At 42.6% G+C, this 22,433-nt stretch overlaps 1 protein-coding gene across 11 annotated transcripts in view; it reads left to right on the top strand.

Annotated features, from left to right (window-relative positions):
• Positions 1-22,433, top strand: part of LPIN1 (lipin 1) — a 105,044-nt gene that overhangs the window by 31,690 nt on the left and 50,921 nt on the right. For 4 of the 11 annotated variants that reach the window (XM_054475699.1, XM_054475703.2, XM_063648951.1 and 1 more), the window contains 5 exons: positions 9,502-9,702; positions 11,707-11,802; positions 15,312-15,619; positions 17,555-17,680; positions 21,378-21,485. In XM_054475699.1, coding sequence (XP_054331674.1) covers positions 9,502-9,702; positions 11,707-11,802; positions 15,312-15,619; positions 17,555-17,680; positions 21,378-21,485 — 839 coding nt within the window. Of the gene's footprint in view, positions 1-938; positions 957-6,731; positions 6,749-9,501; positions 9,703-11,706; positions 11,803-15,311; positions 15,620-17,554; positions 17,681-21,377; positions 21,486-22,433 lie in introns of those variants that run through there. The other 7 variants (XM_054475706.1, XM_054475707.2, XM_063648954.1 and 4 more) reach the window with 4 other exon arrangements.

Genomic DNA, 22,433 nt, shown 5'->3' with positions numbered 1-22,433 from the left:
GACCTGCCAACTCCTTCCTCGTTAAAACACCAGGGGCTTGCACATGCGCCGCGTGGCCCCCGACAGCCCTAGGCCATCTGTGTCTCCTGGGTGAGTGGAGACCCCAGTCACAAAACACATCCACATCCTCCTGCCTGCCACCGCTTCCATCCTGGTTTTGGCAAAATGGTCACCAGGGGTCAATGAACTTCGCTTGAGCCCTGGTCCTTTGCTCTGGGACACCCACTGGTTCTCAATATTATAAGAGTAGAACTGAGGGAGCCTGGATCCTCTATTTCCATTATACAGGAGGAAAAGTGTTCTGAACCAAGAAAATACTTTCGCTTTTGGAAATCAATCACCATATAGATTTAATGCAATTACATCATTCTAGAAATACGTAGCTTGGTACACAAATACATGGGATTAGACTCCTGGCAAGTGTTGCAGAATGGCATCAAAGAAGACGTGGGAAGTTGTTAAAGAAAACATGGCCACATAGCACTGCAGACATCTCCTGGGCCCTGCGATGGGGCAGGTACCGCGTCAGAAATGAGCAAGCCTCGTCCCTGTCCTCAAGGAGAGAAGACTCACTTGGTAGACAGATGTCTGTTCAGCCACTTGACAAATGACAGTAATATTTATCAAGCTACTGCCCTGGATGGCTGGGCTGGAGGGCTGAGGAGAAGGTTGAGGCTAAAAGATAGAGTTGTGTGGGCATGTTTATGAAGGGGTCATATACCTGGACAGCCGGGGGAGCAAACGGAGGAGGCAGGTGGAAATCCAGATTTGAGGGGTAATTATTGTTCAACTCCTGCAAGACACTTAGTTCTTTTTTTTTTTTTTTTTTTTGAGACAGAGTCTCGCTCTGTCTCCCAAGCTGGAGTGCAGTGGCGCCATCTCGGCTCACTGCAAGCTCTGCCTCCTGGGTTCAAGCGACTCGCCTGCCTCAGCCTCCTGAGTAGCTGGGACTACAGGTGCATGCCACAGTGCCTGGCTTATATTTTGTATTTTTAATAGAGACATGGTTTCACCGTGTTAGCCAGGATGGTCTCGATCTCCTGACCTCATGATCTGCCCGCCTTGGCCTCCCAAAGTGCTGGGATCACAGGCATGAGCCACCACGCCTGGCCACTTAGTTCTTAAAGAAGGGAGAGTAGGAAGAAAAGTGCAAGTGAGAAAGACTGAACAAAAACGGGGATTGTAAGAGTGCATTTATTGAGACAGTTTTGCATTTGCATTTGCTCGGCCAGTCTTGTATGTAATTAGATGTTGCTTACCATGACATCATTTCATTTCCAAGGAGCAAACCCACAATATGAAAATGGACCCACTGTTATGTCCTAGATAACGTGCCTTAGGTAATGTTCTAGTTGAAGGAACTAGAAAGGGAATTAAAATCACTTTTATTTACTTGCGTAATAAGTGGAACAGCAGATTCCTGAATTGTCCATTAAGGGGCGTGGCCTAAAATAATTCAAATCCTTTTATTTATTTATTTATTTTATATTTTTTTGAGATGGAGTCTCACTCTGTCGCCCAGGCTGGAGTACAATGACGTGATCTCAGCCCATTGCAACCTCTGCCTCCTGGGTTCAAGCAATTCTCCTGCCTCAGCCTCTTGAGTAGCTGGGATTACAGGCACTCGCCATCATGCTTATTTTTGTAGAGATGGGGTTTCACCATATTGGCCAGGCTGGTCTCGAATTCCTGACCTCAGGTGATCTGCCCACCTTGGCCTCCCAAAGTGCTGGGATTATAGGCCTGAGTGCCCGGCCCCCATATTTATTTTTAATAATCGATGCTATTCGAGTTGAGCATGCTATTTATTATTAATGTCATAGATAGAATTCTAAGTGGAATATGCTTGTAGATTTTTATGTTCTTTGGTGTATTATCTGTTTGGTTCTAACATAAAACAGTTTCTAACCCAGAGATATCTGGAAAGATAGTATTCCAATGGGATGTAATAACCTCAGAAAATTTGTGTTATTTCAGAAGGTCAAGCTAGAAAATGTCACATTGAAAAAACTTACATGTTTCTTAACCTTAGAGCTTTTCTGAAAATTCACAGAGAAACCCAGTTTTGCCAAAGAACATTTGTAAGATTTGGCTGAGTTTTCTGTCAAAAACATTTGAACTAGGGGTTGTAGAATCCTGTTTCAAGTGGTAAATAAAATCCTGTCAGGTGAAGCTGCTATTTCTTGCCAAATTTTGAGATTAAAATCAGTAGGTTTAAAAGGAATTTGGTATGGGGTGAGTGAATAGCAGGCATCTGAAAGCCGTTCCACTGGAAATTGAAGCCTTCCATTTGGTCCTCTGCAGGTTTTGTTTATCGTTTGTCACCCTTGAGGTAATTAAGATACTTTCTTCTTTAAAGCAGATATTCCCCTCAGTGCTTGATCACGTGTTTTAGCAGACAGCAGGAAACTGACACCAAAGACAGTCATGAGATTAACAGGCAGGTACGGGTTGATTGGTTGGTTTTGTCCGACTTCTTCAGGTAAATTAGCTTCTTCCTCGAGCCTTTTACTCGAAACATAACAGAGTAAAATTTGGGAATTTATGCCCAACTGGTTTATTCTTGTATTCTTTAAACATTTGTCCAAGATTTATTTCGAAGAGAGCTTGGAGGAAGGGCAGAGAAAGAAGAGCCTGGCTGCCTCTAACCTGCCTGCACCCCTCCAGGCAACAGGTGCCTGGGGTGACCGGGCCCACCCCAGTGCCTTAAAGGGCATGGTCCCTCCCGTGCCTCCTGGGGGAGGCATTGCCCCCTCCACCCCAAGCTCTCTTTCAAAGAAATTGTTTAACCAGATAATATCCTGGCTTCCTGAAATGAGTTCTGGTTAATACAATTTTCTCTGTCCCCAATTCTTAAAAAAAAAAAAAAAGTTAATTGTGATAAAATACATAAGAACATAAAATTTGCCATTTTAACCATCTTTAAGTGTATGGTTCAGTGGCAAAATGGAAACCCTGTACCCATTAAACACACACTGACTCCCTATTTTCCACTTCTCCCTAGCCCCTGGTAATCCGTCTTTCTGTTTCTGTGAGTTTGTCTACCTAAGGTAGCTCATGTAAGTAGAGTCATACAGCGTTTGTCCTTTTGTGACTGGCCTATTTCATTTAGCCTGCTGTCCTCAAGATTCATCCACACAGTAGCATGTATCAGAATTTCCTTTCTTTTTAAGGCTCAGTAATAGTTCATGATATGGATAGACCACATTTTGCTTTTCCATTCATCTGTCACACTGGATTTGCTGCCTCCTTTTGGCTATTATGAATAATGCTGCCATGAACATGGGTGTGCCAATATCTTTTCCAGACCTGCTTTCAGTTTTTTTTTGATATATACCCAGGACTGGAATGGCTGGATCATAAGCTAATTTTATTTTTATTTTTTTGAGGAATTCAGACTATTTTCTGAAGTGGCTCCACACTTTACCTTCCCACCAACAGTGGACAAGAGTTCCAGTTTCTCCATATCCTTGCCAACACTTGTTATATTCTGTCTTTTTTTTTTTCTTAAATAGTAGCCATCTTAATAGATGTGAGGTGGCGGTATTCACCCTTTTAAAAACTTTCAGTGCTTAGTTGTTAAGGCAGGCCCAGGGTGTAGATGTTGAGTTCCTAGGAACAGATAAAAGACTGCCAGGTGGAGCCCATGACCCTGTCACTTGTTGAGAATTATTGAGAAGATTTCCTGCTTTCAAATCAACGTATTTTCAGATCTGCAAAGAAGTTATTCAATAGAGGGGACAGCTAAAGATATCAAAGCACCACTAATCTAAGCTAAAGCCACAGCTGAGGATATCAAAGCAACTTCTGATTCTTTGCGGTAGGAAAATACTCCAGACCAATCCAGTGGGAAGGTCACAGAAGAAACTGTAGTCTTGGCTCTGTCTTTGCCATGGGGGGAGCTTTGCTAAGTCACTTCCCGTTTCTGGGCTTACTTTTAAAAAATGAGGTCATTGGACAACAACTAAGGATCCCTTCTGGCTTCCAAATTCTTGGATTCTGAGCAGTAACCTTGAGTTAGCTCACTGAAGAGGGGCAAGGATGCTTGTTTTTGAGAACAAGAGAGCAGAGCAACAATTCAGTTATTAAAGATGCCTCTTCAGTTGCTAAGAACTAAGGAGTGGAGCCTTTGTCTTGGAACGGATAGAGCTGGAATTAGACCTTGCAGGTCACCCAGGCCAGTGTGCCCCCTTTGCAGAGGAGAGGCTAGGATGCAGAGATGTGGTAATGCTATCTAGTTACGAGCTTTCTTTTTCTTATGAGTAAAAAAAATATCAACAGTAGTTCGTAGATGTGCTGGCCTGGGGTTGGGGCCTCACTGCTGGGGAGGTGGTCTCATCATTTGATGACAAACATAGCTCACCTGCAAGGGTGATGAAGGCAAAGAGATGGGGGACATGAGAAGGAGCTTCACAGAACCGAAAGAGGGGTCACTTCAAAATCCAAAGACCTGGGTTCCAGTTTGGTGAAACGGGGTGTGTCAATCCAGAGAGCCCCTCTTCACCAGCCCTGTGATCTTCATTGCACTTTGGCTGTCTTCTGGTTTTACCATCTGAAAGGCTGCATTCCTACAGGGTATTGTGAGAGTCAGCATGAGACAATGTATATGAAAGAAATTGTACAAAGATGTTATTAATACTGCTCGCACATAGTTTTAGGGTTAGAGGGTACCTCTCTTACCAAACACACGTTAAAATCTAAGTTCAACCTGGAAGGAATAAGAAGTATCAGGGTTACAAAGAATCATTTCTTATATTGTACATCTTTTCAGGAACCATCCCACTGCACCTTTTTTGCATGAAGTTAAACTGCACCACTCGTAAACTTAGAAAAATGTGTGTTTTGATGTTTATAGATATGTGACGTATTAGCGGGACAGATCAAGGGGGAGCTGGGCTCTGGTGTTTACTCCCAGGTGAAAAGGAAGGCAGATGTGTATTCCTCCCTGAATGTGTTTAGTAAGGGCTGGGCTTGTTTCCTCGGTTGAGAGAGGAGGTGTATCGGTACAGAGAGCTTCATTTAAAATTGCAAAATGAACCTGGGAGGGCTTCTTGCATTCTTTGTAGGTATCCTTCATGACTTCTGGTTCTCTGGCCTGTTCTAAATTAGAATTAAATCCGCAGTTCTTACTAGCCCCTGCATGCAGGGGATTTGACCACTTTTGAGCCTCATTTGCAAATGGGTGTGCTGATCTCACTTTTGCTTATTTCATAGGGGTTGAGGTAACATTTACAAAAGGTATATTTTGTTTTTTTAACTTGAAAGACCAAGGCTTTATCCTTGGCCTTAAGAATGTAGCTTATAAAAGAACAAACAAACCATACAATTTCCTCTACTCTCATACACACTTCTGACACCAAACGTGTGTGTATCTCTTCCACACCAAGCAGTTCTCCAGCTCTCGGAGCACACCAACTGGGTGCCTATAATTCAATTCAATTCTGACCCCATCTACCTGGGGTTAGCATCAGATTCCGCAGGTTAAGGGCTCGTTCCCACAAGCTGTCCCTCACTTCAGATGCCAGTCAAAGTCTGGGCCTCCTGTGCTTCTGCTTGACTGGCTATAAATCAGGGGTTCCCATGACCCCCTCCTCGGGTTCATTCCTTTGTGGATCGGCTCATGGAACTCAGGGAAACAGTTTACTGATTGTCACTGGTTTATTATAAAGGATGCAACTCCGGAGTAGCCAGATGGAAGGGTGCACAGGGCAAGGCGGTGGGGGCGGCGGTGGTGCTTCCATGCACCCCAGCCTCCCAGCACTGCCACGCGTTCACCAACCTGGAAGCTCTCTGAGCCCCTTTCTTTCGGGTTCTATGGAGGCTTTATTACACAGGCGAGATTGATTAACTCATCGGCCATTGATTACACTTAATCTCCCTCCCCTCTCCCTCCCTGGAGGTTGGGGGTCAGGTGGGGGGTGGGTGGGGAGTGGCTGAAGGCACCAACTCTCATCACAGATTTGTTCCTCTGGCAGCTGTGGTCCAGCCCCCATCCTCCAAGAGTCCTCTGATTAAACTTTGGTGTGGTTGAAGGGAGCTTATCATGAATGACAGAAGACACTCCTTTCACCTTTATTGTTCTGGAGCTAAGGAGCTATTTCAGGAGCAGGGGAGGAAAACGAAATATCATAACAAAAGACATTCCTATCACTCTGATAACTTAGAAATTATAAGGAGTTTAGGAGTTCTGGCTTGGATCTGGGGATGAAGACCAAAATATATATTTCCTATTACATCATAATATCACAGCGCCACTGAATGATAGGAAAACTCCCGAACCAACCTGTCTACGCAGCAGGTTTGTGAGCCACAGTTTCACACACATGGTGTTTCCTGGAGTCTGTAGGTGACCTGAGGTGGGGGCTTTGTCAGTGTGGTCACATGTGTCCTGGGATAGTTGCCTTGAAGAATGGGAGCAGTGTGGACCAGTGAGGTCTCGGGGTGGACTGGAAGTTATGTCGTGCAAATCCTTCCTGTTTGGGCGATATTTGCAACCACGTGGCTTCACGAGTCCGCCAAAGCATCAGGTGAATAAACGGGAGAGGAGAAGAGAGTCTAGGACTCAGCCCTGGAGTATAAGTCAGAGCTGGAAAAGAAGAGGCTCCAGAGACTGGACGGCCACCGAGAGGTGCCACGTCCTGAAGGGCCAGAGGAGGGTTGATGTCGTGACCCCATGAAGCCGAGCAAGGAGTGGAGAGAGGAGGGCTGGAGGACTCCTGCCTGCCATGACCCAGTCCAGGGATAAGATGTGAGTGCCATGGGCCAGTCAAGACCGCCGGTTAGCACAGCAGGGCACAGTGATGGCAGAAGGATGGGAGCAGAGAGCCGGGCAGAGTGGACAGTGATGTGGGCAGGCGTGGACTGCACCAGGTGGTCAGGGATCCAGAGCTACGAAAAGAAGGCCATAACACAGCGGCAGCTCGCAGTCCAGCTGCCTTGAACCCAGAATATCTCTTGGCCTGTCCCTTTCCCTCTTTTTCTTCTGTCTCTACCTCCTTTCCAGGCGGGGAATCGTTTCTCTCCTAGTCTTCCTGCCGTCAGGTTTTTTTCTTGCCAGTCTTTACATTGTTACGGTGATGCTTTTTCTAAATCTTGGATCAAAGTGTCATTTTGTTCCAGAATCTAATGGCTTCACACAGCAGAGCCCGCATCTCCTGGCACAGTTTCCCACTCTCCATTCTTCTCTTCTGCACATTCTGTGTTCTGGGGAAACCCCCCCTTTCCAGTCTGGTGGTTTTAAGCTTCCATGCTGGTGCATGAAACTCTTGCTGTCCCACAGTACCCTGTCCACCTTCTCATCCGACATCTGAGGGTGTCCCTGTCCTCCTCCAAGCCCGTCTCCAGCACCAGCTCCTCTGATGTACCTTCTTTCCTTGATCATAACTCCCTTAGTGTTTACTTAAAACAAATTCAGTGATACTGACATATATTTTAGTTTGTGTGTGTGTGTGTGTGTGTGTGTGTATATATATATATATATATATATATATATATATATATATATATATTTGGAGATAGGGTCTCTTGCTCCAGCCAGAGCAGGATCCTATCTTCAAATATATATATATATATATATATATATATATATACACACACACACACATACACATAAACACACACACACACACAACAACTAAAATATATGTAAGTGTTGCTGACATGCATTTATATATGTCATATATATGGTCTTGCGCTCTGTGGCTGGAGTGCAGTGGCACGATCTCAGCTCACTGCAGCCTCCACCTCCTGGGTTCAAGTGATCCTCCCACCTCAGCCTCCCAAGTAGCTGGGACTACAAGTATGCACCACTACGCACAGCTAATTTTTGTGTTTTTAGTAGAGATGGGATTTTGATTTTGCCATGTTGTTCAGGCCGATCTCGAACTCCTGGGCTCAAGCCGTGTGCCTGTCTCATTCTGCCAAAGTGCTGGGATTATAGGCATGAGCTACTACTATGCCCCGCTAGTTCCTTGTATATTACCTCTGTTTCCTTCATGAGCCTGTGAGTCCCTCCAGGGGACAGGACTTTCTTCTTTATCTCTGTGTTGTGGCCTCAAGCCCTGTAGAGGAGATGGCCTGAACGTTTGCTGAGTGGATTGCAGTTGACAGCCGGCCAGCAGCCCAGAGCGCTGGTGTTCCCTGGAGCAGTGGGGAGAAGTCAGACAGGCAGGCAAAGGCCACATGGAAATTGTCACAAACAAAAATCATTCATTTCCCTTCTCCAGTAAAAATAGTCATTTGTTTTTCAACTAATATCATCAAGTAGCTACTGTGATTGGCATGGTGGGGGATCCTAAGCTGTATGAAATAGTCTCTTTCCTCTACGGTCTTGAGATTTAGTGTGCAAAACCTGTCCATCATGACAGAAGAAGGGGCAGGTGGCAGTGGTCCTAAGGACAATGTAAACAAGCTTCATGGGACTGCAGAGGAGACAGGGCCTGGGCACAACTGAGATTAGACGTCATGGGGTCAAGGCTCTCTGTGCTGGACTCTGGGAGAGTGGAGACTGGTGGGCTTGCTGTGGGAGTTGGGGTGATAGGCCATGATGGGCCATGATGGGATGTGATGGACCCTGATGGGCCGTGATGGGCCATGATGGGCCCTGATGGGCCGTGATGGGCTGTGATGGACACTGGTGGGCTCTGAAGGGCCGTGATGGGCCATGGTGGACCCTGATGGACCCTGATGGGCCGTGATGGGCCGTGATGGACCCTGATGGGCCGTGATGGGCTGTGATAGACTCTCGTGGACTCTGAAGGGCCGTGATGGGCCATGGTGGACCCTGATGGACCCTGATGGGCTGTGATGGGCTCTGATGGGCCATGATGGGCCGTAACGGGCCGTGATGGACCCTGATGGGCTGTGATGGGCCGTTATGGACCCTGATGGGCCGTGATGGGCCCTGATGGGCCGTGATGGGCTGTGATGGACCCTGGTGGGCTCTGAAGGGCTGTGATGGGCCATGGTGGACCCTGATGGACCCTGATGGGCTGTGATGGGCTCTGATGGGCCATGATGGGTCGTAATGGGCCGCGATGGACCCTGATGGGCCGTGATGGGCCTTGATGGGCTGTGATGGGCTGTGATGGGCTGTGATGGACCCTGGTGGGCTCTGAAGGGCCGTGATGGGCCATGGTGGACCCTGATGGACCCTGATGGGCTGTGATGGGCCATGATGGGCCGTAATGGGCCGTGATGGACCCTGATAGACCGTGATGGGCCGTGATGGGCCATAATGGGCGGTAATGGGCCGTAAGGGCCGTGATGAACCCTGATGGGCTGTGATGGGCTGTGATGGGCCGTGATGGGCCGTGATGGGCCCTGATGGACCCTGATGGACCCTGATGGGCCATGGGGGTGGATAGAGCACATTCCAGAAATGAGATGAGCTGAAAGTTGAGTGTGTAATCCACGTTTTTGAAATGGTGAGGAGTTCATTTTGATTGGCTCTTCCTCGGATTAATGTCGTGTCTGTGTGTGTTTTTTTTGTCTGTTTTCCAGGTGCAGACCATGAATTACGTGGGGCAATTAGCCGGCCAGGTGTTTGTCACCGTGAAGGAGCTCTACAAGGGGCTGAACCCTGCCACACTCTCAGGGTGCATCGACATCATTGTCATCCGCCAGCCCAATGGAAACCTCCAATGCTCCCCTTTCCATGTCCGCTTTGGGAAGATGGGGGTCCTGCGCTCCCGAGAGAAAGTGGTGAGCTCTCAGGGCATGGGGACCTGGCACCGGCTGTCCTTAGAGAATGCCCTTGCACTCTGGTGATACCACCTGTCTTGAACTCTCAGACCCAGAGTTTTAGGTCTCCGTTGGAAATGGCCAGTCACGGAACTGACAGTGACTAATTGAAATTATTCTAGTTAGTATGGCTGTGTAAATTAAAGTGCCGTGGCACACACCACTGTTTATTAAGCTCCTGTATCTGTGGGTCAGGAATTCAGGCAGAGCACAGTGGGGTGGTTTGTCTCTGCTCTCTGGGGCCTCAGCTGGAAAGCTCAAAGGCTGAGGGCTGGAATCATCTGAACACTCACATTCTTTGTGACTGGTGGTTGATTCTGGCTCTTGACTGGGCTCTTTGCTGAGGCTGTTGGTCATACCAACTACCCATGGCCTCTCCACGTGGCCAGGGCACCCCACAACACAGTGGCAGTGGTGAGGTGAGCATCTTGAGAGGGAGGAAGCCAGGCAGATGCTGGATCTTATGGCCTAGCCTTGCAAGCCACATGGCGTCACCTCTGCTGTGCTCTCCTGGTTGGGGCCATCACAAGCCTGCCTGGGCTCAAGGGGAGGAGAAATAGGTTTTTCTTGGTGGTGTCAATGGAAGAAGGATAAAGTTCATAAATTTGGAGAGGAGAACTAGGTTGCTGCCTGCAGGGTGGCCAATTCTGACAGGCTGCGAAGTGTAGCCTCCGGCCAGAAGCAGAAACAGACACTTTGAGGAAGGGGCAAAGAGACCAGGGATTTGTGCTGTCTGGGGTCACAGAATCTACATATTTAATAAGCCACAGGAGGGGTCATGAGTGTTCAGGAGAGGAAAACATGCACATGTGCAACTGAGCTTCCGCCTCTCCATGGGACCCATGTTCAAAACGTGATGGCACTAGCACCAGCCAAGGGTGGTGTTTTCTGGTGTCTAACATCAAAGGGTGGAGCAGAGGAAGGGAAAACCCTCAGGGCACATTCTCCCTAGACGGGCCAGGACCAGTTCCTGGGCTCTTATCAGGCAAAAAAAAAAAAAAAGGCAGAGCAGCTTCTTTTATTGATACCAGTGCACAGTCTTTTGAAAGAGCTGGTTTCTGTTTGGCTCTTAGGGAGGAAAGCGTCGTGGCGGTTACTGAGGTGGGGTATGAGGAAGCCTGTCCTATCTCCCATTTCATCATGGCCTGGAACTCAGTTCTCAAGGTTTCTCTGGCGTCTCCTTGTCCAAGAGGGGGTCCGTTCAGTCAGTTGCGAGCTTAGAATTTTATTTCTAGTTTATTTTCAGGAGTGGCAAAGGGTCTGGAAGAGCAGGTAGGACCAGGATATTGATGTGGCCAGTTTTAGAAGACAGTCTGCCACACAAATGGAAAGAAACAAATCCTTACAAATAGGCATTTCATGCCCCCACCTAATGTGGATTTTGGGATGATGTCTCATGATTGGTCCTTTGAGTTAAGTTCAAGAGGAAGCTCTTCCTTGAGTATGTGTGAAGGATCCCAGCCAATAGTTGATGAGTTTTCCAGGGTGTAATTTCTAATGTCTGGGGCTGGGGAAGCTTTGACTGCAGCTTGAATTCTCACTAGCCATGTGACCCTGGGCTGGTCACTCCTCTTGTCTGGCCTCAGCTCCTCAGCCAAAAAAGGAGGAGCTAGACCAGATGGTCTCAGAGGAATCTTTCTATTAGCTTGCTGCAAAAATAATTGCAGTTTTGGCCATTATTTTTAATAATTATAATAATGGCCAAAACCGCAGTTATTTTTGCACCAACCTGCTGTTTTGGGTTCCATCTTTCCTGGTCAGGGGCCTGCCCTCCCGAACCCAGAACTCCTCCAGTGCTCAAGTGAAAGTTCCCTTGGATGGGACTGCCTGACTGAGACTGGAAGTTGTGTGGCACTTCAGGGTGTATGCGATGATAGCGTATCTGTGGAGGCTTGGCCATCCCCATGAAGTCTCCTGTTCTGGTGAAGGCAGCTCATTCTTTTCTTAACCATGTTTTCCCTTCAGGTTGACATAGAAATCAATGGGGAATCTGTGGATTTGCACATGAAATTGGGAGATAATGGAGAAGCATTTTTTGTTCAAGAAAGAGATAATGATCAGGTAAGGAAGCCTGGGTGGTCAGGGTTACTTCCTAGTTTTGAGCTTTGAGCAATGGTTATCTGGAAACACGGCAGAAGTTTGTGCAAAGTAATACCAGCCCTGGCTGTGTGGACGATGGGGCAGAGAAAAGTGGGCATTGATCTGTATGGGGGATTTGAGCCAGATGGCCTAGGGGTGTGCTGAGTCCACACAGACTCAGCTCTCCTGGCTGGCTTCAGTTTGCTGACTGCTTCCCAGCAGAGGGATGGACTTCACACATGGGCCTGGACCACTATCAGAGGTGTGTAGATTACATTGGTGTGTCAAATCTCAAATGCCCAATGTTCTTTTATTTAGTAAGTGGCTGAATTACTTTAAAAAAATATTTTAAAAGCTTTATTGAGATATACGTCACATATACACAATTTACCCATTTCAAGTGTACACGTAGTGGTTTTAGTATATTTACAGACAGGTGCAACTATCACCACAGTCAAATTTAGAACCTTTTCATCACCCCCAAAAGAAACACCATAACCTTTAGGTATCGCCTCCCCTATACTCTACTTTCCAACTGCTGAGCCCTAAGTTACCACTAATCTTCCTATCTCTGTAGATTTCCTTATTCTGAACTTTTGAATAGAAATATAGTATCCGGTCTTTTGTGCCTGTTTTTTTTGACTAATGTTTCAAAGTTCATCCAGGTTTTAGTATGCATCAATATTTTATTCCTTTTTATGGCCGAATAGTATTCCATTATATCTATAGACCGTGTCCATTCATCTGTTCCATTCATCATTACAAACAACTTGGGGCCGGGCATGGCGGCTCACGCCTGTAATCCCAGCAGTTTGGGAGGTCGAGGTGGGTGGATCACGAGGTCAGGAGATCGAGACCATCCTGGTTAACACGGTGAAACCCCATCTCTACTAAAAACCTAAAAAATTAGCCAGGCCTGGTGGCAGGCGCCTGTAGTACCAGCTACTCGGGAGACTGAGGCAGGAGAATGGTGTGAACCCGGGAGGCGGAGCTTGCAGTGAGCCGAGATCGTGCCACTGCACTCTAGCCTGGGCGACAGAGTGAGACTCTCTCAAAAAACAAAAAAAAAAACCCCAAAAACCCAAAAAAACCAACTTGGGTTGTTTCCACCTTGTAGCCATTGTAAACAACACGGCTGTGAACATTTGTATACAAGTTTTTGTGTGGACACGTGTGTTTGATTTTTCTTGGTTACATACCTAGGAATGGCATTGCTGGGCCATGTGGTAACTTTACATTTAACATTTGAGGAACTGCCAGACTGTGTTACAAAGCAGCTGTTCCATTTTATATTCCCGCCAGCAGCGCACAAAGAGTTCTGATTTGTCTATATATCTTTGCCAATACTTTTCTGATTTTGTGATTCTAGTCATTCTAGTGGGTGTGAAGTGGTATCTCTTTATGGTTGTGATTTGTGTTTTCCTAATAACCAGTGGTGTCTGGCATCTTTTTATGTGCTTATTGGCCATTTCTGAATCTTTGGAGAAATGTCTATTCAGATCCTTTGCTAGTTTTGTGTTTGTGTGTGTGTGTGTGTGTGTGTGTGTGTGGTTTTTCTTTTTTACTACTGCCTTGTTTGCCTTCATTATATATTCTAGGTACAAGTCCCTTATCGGGTATATGATTTGTAAATATTTTCTCCCATTGGGTGGGTTCTCTTTTCACTTTCTTGATGGAGTTCTTTGCAGCACAAAAGTTTTTAGTTTTAATGAAGTCTAATTTCTTTTTTTTTTAAGTTTGTGTTTACCTTTTTAATGTATTCTGTTTTTTCTTTTGTTGTGCATTCTTTTGGTGTCATATGCATAAAGAGTCCTTTGCCAAATCCAAGGTCATGATTTATGGTTATGTTTTCTACTAAGACAAACCACTTCTTTAACTCTTTTGTTCACAGATGAAGCACCTTAAAGGGGTCTAATGTAGGGATTCCTGAATGAAATCGACTTGAACTAGTTCCTTTCCAGGAAGACAGCTATGATTAAAAAGGAACGGCTCTTTATAGCTCCAGGTTTAAAGCAAGTGTCCATAATTGCAGCTTCGGGACAGAATAGTCCCAGGCACTGCCTCCATCCTGCCCGCCCAGAAGGGCGGTGCCTGGGGAGGACCCAGCATCTCTCTTTCCATGTTCTAGAGCAACCCTGTTGATACTGGGGATCCCTGCCCACCTGCTCTTCACCTCTCTTAGATGGGAAGACTCCGAAAATACTAATTGGTTCCTAATGGCCTTTGACAGAAACTCTTTGTACTGCATGTGGACACCTGCATTTTTAATTTCTATTTGTACCTGGCTTTAGATAGATTTTCGGCCGTCGGAGCTGAGGAAGCATTCTGGGCCAGCGTGCAGCGGGACCTGTTATGGGGGCTGCTTGCTGGTCTTGCTGGCCTGACAGGGTGCCTGTGGGTGGGGTGAGGCCTTGGAGGCCAGAGTATGTTCAGCTCCCTACTGATACCTCTTAGGACTCCCAGGATGCTGCTGGAAGCTGGGGAGCCTGTGTCCTTCAACACTGCTTGGTACTGCATGTGCCTGCGGGGGTCTGCCTGGCTGCCCATTCCCTTCCAGCCCACGGACAGCAAAGGGCCCTTCTCTGCTCTTGATCTGAGAATCTGTGCTGCTTCTCTAGTTGGTCCAGTCCAGCAGCCGGGTGAGATGACCTCTCACTCTCTTCCAGCCTCAGCTGTGTGTCTCAGGTGTAGACATTCTATTTCAGCATGTCTGATCCTCTCCAAACCTACTTGAATGATCAGCAGCACACTTTTATTTATCCCCTGTTTTATGTATATTCTTATTGTCAACAAGTTTCTCATACAAAATGAGGCATTCATTAATAAAATGATTACTAGAGTTTTATAAAAACTGTTGAATCATTACAAACAACTACTAAATGGACAGGTTATATTTTTTCCTTTTGTCTTTAAGGAGAGGATCAGTATCTACTTCCTCGATGTTCAGGGCCCTCCTTGGGCCCTGGTGCAGGCAGGTTCTTGGGCGGGGCTGTTGGTTTTATGTGTTTTTGGTTTTCAGATCATTACTGTCTTAATTCAGTGCATTTAAAAAAATACACAATACACATTCTCTTTGTCTCACACCCACCCATGCACACCCACATCTACACAGAAGTGCAAGAGTGCATCCAATTCCCAGCATAATATGGTGAGTCAAAGCCCATTTTTTTTCCTCTGTGTGCTGGATATTTCAGCCAAAGTTGAATTTTGGGGGCTTGAGATCACTGAGAATTATCTCCCGTTGTTAACATTACATAAATGCAGGATTGAGTACAAAGTGGCATTCAATACATTGTTGGCTTTCTGATCTTCTACCAGATTGGGCAGCCACATCTCCAGGTCACCGTGGCTGTGGCCTCTAGCTGGGCCATCTGCTGTGGCCCTCCCCAGGAGGTGCTTGGCCTCCGAAGTGAATACTGGAGGCCTCTGGCAAGGCCCAGCTTATACCCGAATTAACGAGGCTCTTTTTAGAAAACGTGTTCTTTTCTTAGGAAGTCATCCCCATACACTTGGCCACCTCCCCCATCCTGTCAGAAGGAGCTTCAAGAATGGAATGCCAGCTGAAAAGGGGCTCTGTGGACAGGATGAGAGGCCTGGACCCCGGCACACCAGCCCAGGCGATCGCTCCCAGCGAGACACCGTCAAGCAGCTCTGTAGTAAAGAAGAGAAGAAAAAGGAGGAGAAAGTCACAGCTGGACAGCCTGAAGAGAGATGACAACATGAATACATCTGAGGATGAGGACATGTTCCCCATCGAGATGAGCTCGGATGAGGCCATGGAGCTGCTGGAGAGCAGCAGGTAATAACTGTCCGGGGTAGAGGGGCTGTGCCAGAATCAGACAGTTAACTGTTCAAGGTTATTTTTATAAACTTTTCCCCCATAATTCCTTATTCTTTTATGGGTTTTAGACCAGTGGTCCCCAACCTTTTTGGCACTAGGGACCAGTTTTGTGGAAGACAATGTTTCCATGGACCGGGGGTGGATGGTTTTAGGATGACTCAAGCATATTACATTTATACTGCTCTTTATTTCCATTACTATTACATTGTAATATATAATGAAATACTTATACAACTCACCATCATGTAGAATCAGTGGGAGCCCTGAGCTTGTTTTCCTGCAACTAGACGGTCCCATCTGGGGGTGATGGGTGACAGATCATCAGGCATTAGACTCTCATAAGGAGTGCGCAGCCCAGATCCCTCACACGTGCAGTTCACAACAGGGTTCACGCTCCTATGAGAATCTAATGCTGCCACTGATCTGGCAGGAGGAGGAGCTTAGGTGGTAATGTGAGGGATGGGGAGCGACTATAAACACAGATGGAGCTTTGCCAGCTTGCCCGCCGCTCACCTCCTGCCATGTGGCCCAGTTTCTAACAGGGGCATGGACCCCAGGGGTTGGGGACCCCTATTTTAGGCTGAATTTTGGAATCATGTGGACCCAATCCTAGAGTGGTATAAAGATTTGCTGTGCTGTAGCCAAGAGACAGTTGGTGATGTGAAACCTCCTCGGCCGATCACTTTAGCAGCCTGGGATGGAGTCAAGAAACAGGAACTGAGCAAATTAATAGCTCACGACCAAACCCATTTTCTTGGAACCTATTTATTCTTATTTGAGCACCAACTATGCACAATTGGGCTGATTTATAGGCAAGGGCTGATTTCAGGCTTAAAAGTGAATGAAGAAAATGCTGTTTTCTCTATAAGCCAACTTTTTCCTTTTTAATTTTGACTTAGGTCCAAAGTTTAATGGAAATTTTGTTTCCTTTTTCTTTGCTGTTAACAGTGTGGTGAAATTCTGTTTGTATGTATTACTATTTTGGTGAAAAATGCCAGTTTTAAAAGATAAAATTCATTTTGAAAGGATATTTGATGTTTCAGATTTTTACATAATTCAGTATAATTTTTGATAATTTTGTTAACATAAAGAAGGGATAAGGAGAATCAGGAGTATCTTCCTGTGTCATTACTTGGAATAAAATATATCTTTTTTCTTGGTGAAAAATAAATGTCAACTGGCAACGAATATTGCTTTTCCCAACTACAGCCTCTAACCTGTGACAGGCTTAGAACGAGGGTCATTGGGCTTCTTACAATTGTCTTCTCTGCATGGCTGTTAAGTACAAAATTTAGTGGTAGGTGTTCCAGGTAACATCAACATATAGACAGATGGCCTCTGCATGATTGAAATTGTGAATTGTATTTAGTAGTGAGTGTGCTTATACCTGAAACGAGGTCATTTGCAGTTATTCTGTAATCATAAGGCATGTTTGGTTGATGCCATTTATTTCTTCTGTTAGACAAAACGTGATCAGCGTATGGTCATTGAGTTATTCAGCAGTTCTGCCTGTAGCTGGCAGGGGTTTTGTACCACCCTGGGTCCGGTTTGGGGCTGCTCTACCTCCCAGGCTTTTGGAACGTGACCATGTAGGGTAGCAGGAGGTGGCACGATGGGAGGAGCCAGCAGTGTGATCACCGCATGTGTGTCTGAGTCCAAATGCTGAAACAAAATCATTTTACATTTAGAATTCAGCCAAAGCATTAGCACATAGACATGTTTATGGATGCTGGTATCTCACTTTTTCCCCCTCCACTGCCTGAAACAGATCTGGGTGTTTAAAGAGATCATGTTAATTACAAAGCACTTAGAGCTAATCAAGAAAAAACTGGTACTTGATTATGAATCTATCATTAAGAATTCTTTGACTTTAATCTTTTTTTTTCCCTCTAGAACTCTTCCTAATGATATACCTCCATTCCAAGATGATATTCCTGAGGAAAACCTCTCCCCGGCCGTGATTTACCCTCAGTCAGCCTCATACCCTAATTCTGATAGAGAGTGGTCGCCCACTCCCAGGTAAGCTGTTCCCTGTTCCCCTGGCCCAGTGCAGAGGCTTAGAAGTCAGTGATAGGAAGCAATTCTAAGAAAAGAATGAAATAGAAATGAAAAGTGAAAATAATTAGGACCAGGAAAAACACGGTGTAGAGTCGGAGGTACAGATTAGGATTAAACACAGAACATATTCAGATCATACACTTATATCTGGTATCAGAATCCATCTGCAGATATGGCTGTTAGCTCCCTGGAGGTGAACTTGAAAGGAAAAACATGTAAATTACATCATGCTAATTGTTAATAGGAGAAAACACAGTGGCAGAGCCTTTCTTGATACTTAGCCCTAAGTAAAATTCAAAAACAGACATTGCTTCAGGAGCCGCTGAGGTCGTTCAGGGCTATTAGAATGGTGCCTCCGCCACACTTAATCCATTCTGCTGAATTCAAGAATATTTATTTCCCTGAAATGAACTCACAAATTGCCCTAGAGCAAAACTTGGAGAACTGGAGCTGCTCACTGTGCAGATGCCATCCTGATGACCCCAGAGATGTTTACATCAGTGACACCTCTGGGAATAGTGAGCCCCCTGGCTAGTTTTCAAAGGACTTGGGGAAGAGGGTAGATCTAAATCCTGTGTTCTCAACACACGAAATAATATAACCCCCATTGGGATGAAAATTCATTCTTGGATGGCCACAAAATCTTAGACATTATAATGGTTTGTGGTCTCTAAGGGGCCACAGCATTAAAATCTCATGGTGGGTGGAGTTGGGCTATTAATTTCTCAGAATGCTCGGGGGCGTGTTGATAATGAAAAAGAGACTGAGAAACACTGATCTAAATGCTAGTGACATCCTTGGGTTATTCGTACACCTCATGCTTTACATTCGCTTCTGGTTCACAGTGGAAGTGTGCCAGCCCTTAGAAACTCTGGGTTCCTACCTGAAGCCAGTCTTATCAAAATGCCACCCCTGGTTCCAGTTTGATCAGGGTAACCTTGTGAATTAGCAAGCAGCAGTCCCCAGTGTGTGCTGACATGGAGGTTGGAGAGAAAATAGATATGTCCCATGCCTGGTTTCCAGCCAATACTGATGTCACAGGTTAGTCCAGCAGGCTGAGGCTGAGGCCTGTGACAGAGTCCCTGCATGGAGGTCTTCCTGCGTCAGAGCCTAGCCCTGTTCAATAGAAACGTAATAACTAGCTCCATATGTAATTTTAAGGTTTCCAGTAGCCATATTTTTAAAAAGTAAAAAAAAAAAAAAAAAAGATGAAATTAATTTTAAAGCTATATTTCATTTGACCACAGTATTTCCAAAATATCATTTCAACAAGCAATCAATTTTAAAGAATTATTAATGAGATACATCACATTTCTGTTTTCATACCAAGTCTTTATAAACTCCATTATGTATCTCACATGTGCAGAACATCCCAATTTGGACCAGCCATGTTTCAAGTGCTCAGGAGCCACCTGTAGCTGGTGGTTTATTATATTGGACAGTGCAGAAATAAGACCTTTCTAGATTCTCATTCTTTCTCTAGGTCTGTGGAGATAAAATCGTGGAGGGAAAAATAGTGCTTTAGGAGGAAAATAATGTAGAATATTTAGAACCCAATAGTAGATGAAAAAATCTGTTCAAGCACTGTACGTTAATTTTAAGGGTTTAAAAGAAACACTTTAAACACAACTCTGAGCATGTTTAATGCTCAAAACATCTGTAATGTTTTGCCTCATGAATGCAGCATAATGACTGATTCAGGTTATGTAGATCTGACCATCACCAAATGGAATGACAAATTAGGATAAATAGCTACATTTCCACATTTGGAATTAGGTATTTTCTGTAAAGAGACAATTGACAGCACACACTTGCAAATTTTTGGATTATGTAGTTTGATTAAGCACGAAAGTGTGACCAGAGATGATCACTCCTACACATGGGTGAAACAGAAAGTGAAATAGGCCATTTGACAGTTTCCTGTTTTTGTGTCTCAGAAAATTCACGCTGATTTCTTAGCAATTTCAGTATCCAGTGCTCTGTCATTATCAGATGTCTGAGTTTCTTTATTTTCTTAAAAATGTCATTGTTGAGAGTAGTCAAATACTTTATGTAATCTTATATATAATCTTTATATAAAGTATATATACTTTATAATTATATATAATCATATATAATCTTTATATAAAGTATATTATATGATATATAATCTTTATATAAAGTATATTATATATACATATATAATCTTTATATAAAGTATATATACGATATATAATCTTTATATAAAGTATATTATATATACCATATATAATCTATATAAAGTATATTATATATACCATATATAATCTATATAAAGTATATTATATATACCATATATAATCTATATAAAGTATATTATATATACGATATATAATCTTTACATAAAGTATATTATATATATGATATATAATCTTTACATAAAGTATATTATATATACGATATATAATCTTTACATAAAGTATATTATATATACGATATATAATCTTTACGTAAAGTATATATACGATATATAATCTTTACGTAAAGTATATATACGATATATAATCTTTACGTAAAGTATATATACGATATATAATCTTTACGTAAAGTATATTGTATATACGATATATAATCTTTACATAAAGTATATATACGATATATAATCTTTACATAAAGTATATATACGATATATAATCTTTACATAAAGTATATATACGATATATAATCTTTACATAAAGTATATATACGATATATAATCTTTACATAAAGTATATATACGATATATAATCTTTACATAAAGTATATTGTATATACTTTATATAATCTTTACATAAAGTATATTGTATATACGATATATAATCTTTACATAAAGTATATTGTATATACTTTATATAATCTTTACATAAAGTATATTGTATATACTTTATATAATCTTTACATAAAGTATATTGTATATACTTTATATAATCTTTACATAAAGTATATTGTATATACGATATATAATCTTTACATAAAGTATATTGTATATACGATATATAATCTTTACATAAAGTATATATACGATATATAATCTTTACATAAAGTATATTGTATATACGATAGATAATCTTTACATAAAGTACATATACGATAGATAATCTTTACATAAAGTATATTGTATATACGATATATAATCTTTACATAAAGTATATATACGATATATAATCTTTACATAAAGTATATATAGATATATAATCTTTACATAAAGTATATTGTATATATGATATATAATCTTTACATAAAGTATATATACAATATATAATCTTTACATAAAGTATATATACGATAGATAATCTTTACATAAAGTATATTGTATATACGATAGATAATCTTTACATAAAGTATATTGTATATACTTTATATAATCTTTACATAAAGTATATTGTATATACTTTATATAATCTTTACATAAAGTATATTGTATATACTTTATATAATCTTTACATAAAGTATATTGTATATACTTTATATAATCTTTACATAAAGTATATTGTATATACTTTATATAATCTTTACATAAAGTATATTGTATATACTTTATATAATCATATATAATCTTTAAAATATATATACTTTATATAATCTTATATATAATCTCACTTGATGTAATTGACCTCTGATTTTGTCTTTCTTTTAATGTGTATCACGTGGTGGTATCCAGTAGCCTGGTAGATTGCAAAAGGACTACCCCTCATCTTGCAGTTGCGGCCGAGGGAGGTCTGTCTAGTTCTTGCCCTCCACAGTCTTCCCTGTTCCATCCTTCGGAAAGGTAGAGGAGTTATTTTCCCCATTGGGATGTATTCAATAATGAAAAATTTGATCTAACTCTTATATAAGTCTATTTTACCATTAACCAAATTACTTATGAAGAAAATACCTGTAGATTATATGAAGTGAAAATTTTGATCTAACTCTTACAAATCAATTTCACTAACCAAATTACTTATAAAAAATATGTATATAGATTACTCTTTTCCTTTCATTATAAGCATTTGTAGATGATCAGATTTTTTTTTTTTTAAATTCCTAAATTTGACTCTCTGGAAATTATGGTTAAGCATATAATTTTACCTAATTCTGTGAAGTGCTTTGAAAATGAGAATAATGAAATATAGCTTGGGAATATGATCTTCTGTTTTCTGTCTAGGGTTGTTTGACAAATAAGTTTACAAGATATTTTTGGAATGCCACTTTAATTTATTATAAACATTTAAGTAGTTTATTGGGCTGTCTGAATAATGGAGTCAGACACTTTCCACAGCATTTCTAGACCTTAATCTTGGAGAATGGCCTGGGCTGGGTCTCAGGCTGAGGATCAAAGGTTGGTGTGTTCACTCGATGTAGTCATCTCAGATTTCTGCCTTCATTCCCTCAGTTTTGACCTACCTACTTTGTGGACTTACATGGTTTACTTTATAAGCCTTAGCAAATGAAGCTATGATTAATTTGTACATGGAAAACCTTTTTTCTTTTTGATTAAAGAACCAGACCTCAGGATGTACTTCATTCAGAGGCTACATTTGCAGAAGAAAAGTCCGTTTAAAATGAGGAAAACAAAGTCGTAAACAGTTAAAAACTAATTAGCCTTATTGGGACTGGCAAAAATACTGAAAACTTTGATAAGGCTAATAATTACCTTATTTATGAACATCAGTCATTGACCTTGTAAGCTTACTTTTTTGAACAACCTTTGATCTTAAAATAATAATATTTCATG

This window comes from Pongo pygmaeus, chromosome 12, assembly GCF_028885625.2.
Source record: "Pongo pygmaeus isolate AG05252 chromosome 12, NHGRI_mPonPyg2-v2.0_pri, whole genome shotgun sequence".
Lineage (NCBI taxonomy): Eukaryota > Metazoa > Chordata > Mammalia > Primates > Hominidae > Pongo > Pongo pygmaeus.
This window is presented reverse-complemented; position numbering and strand designations above follow the sequence as displayed.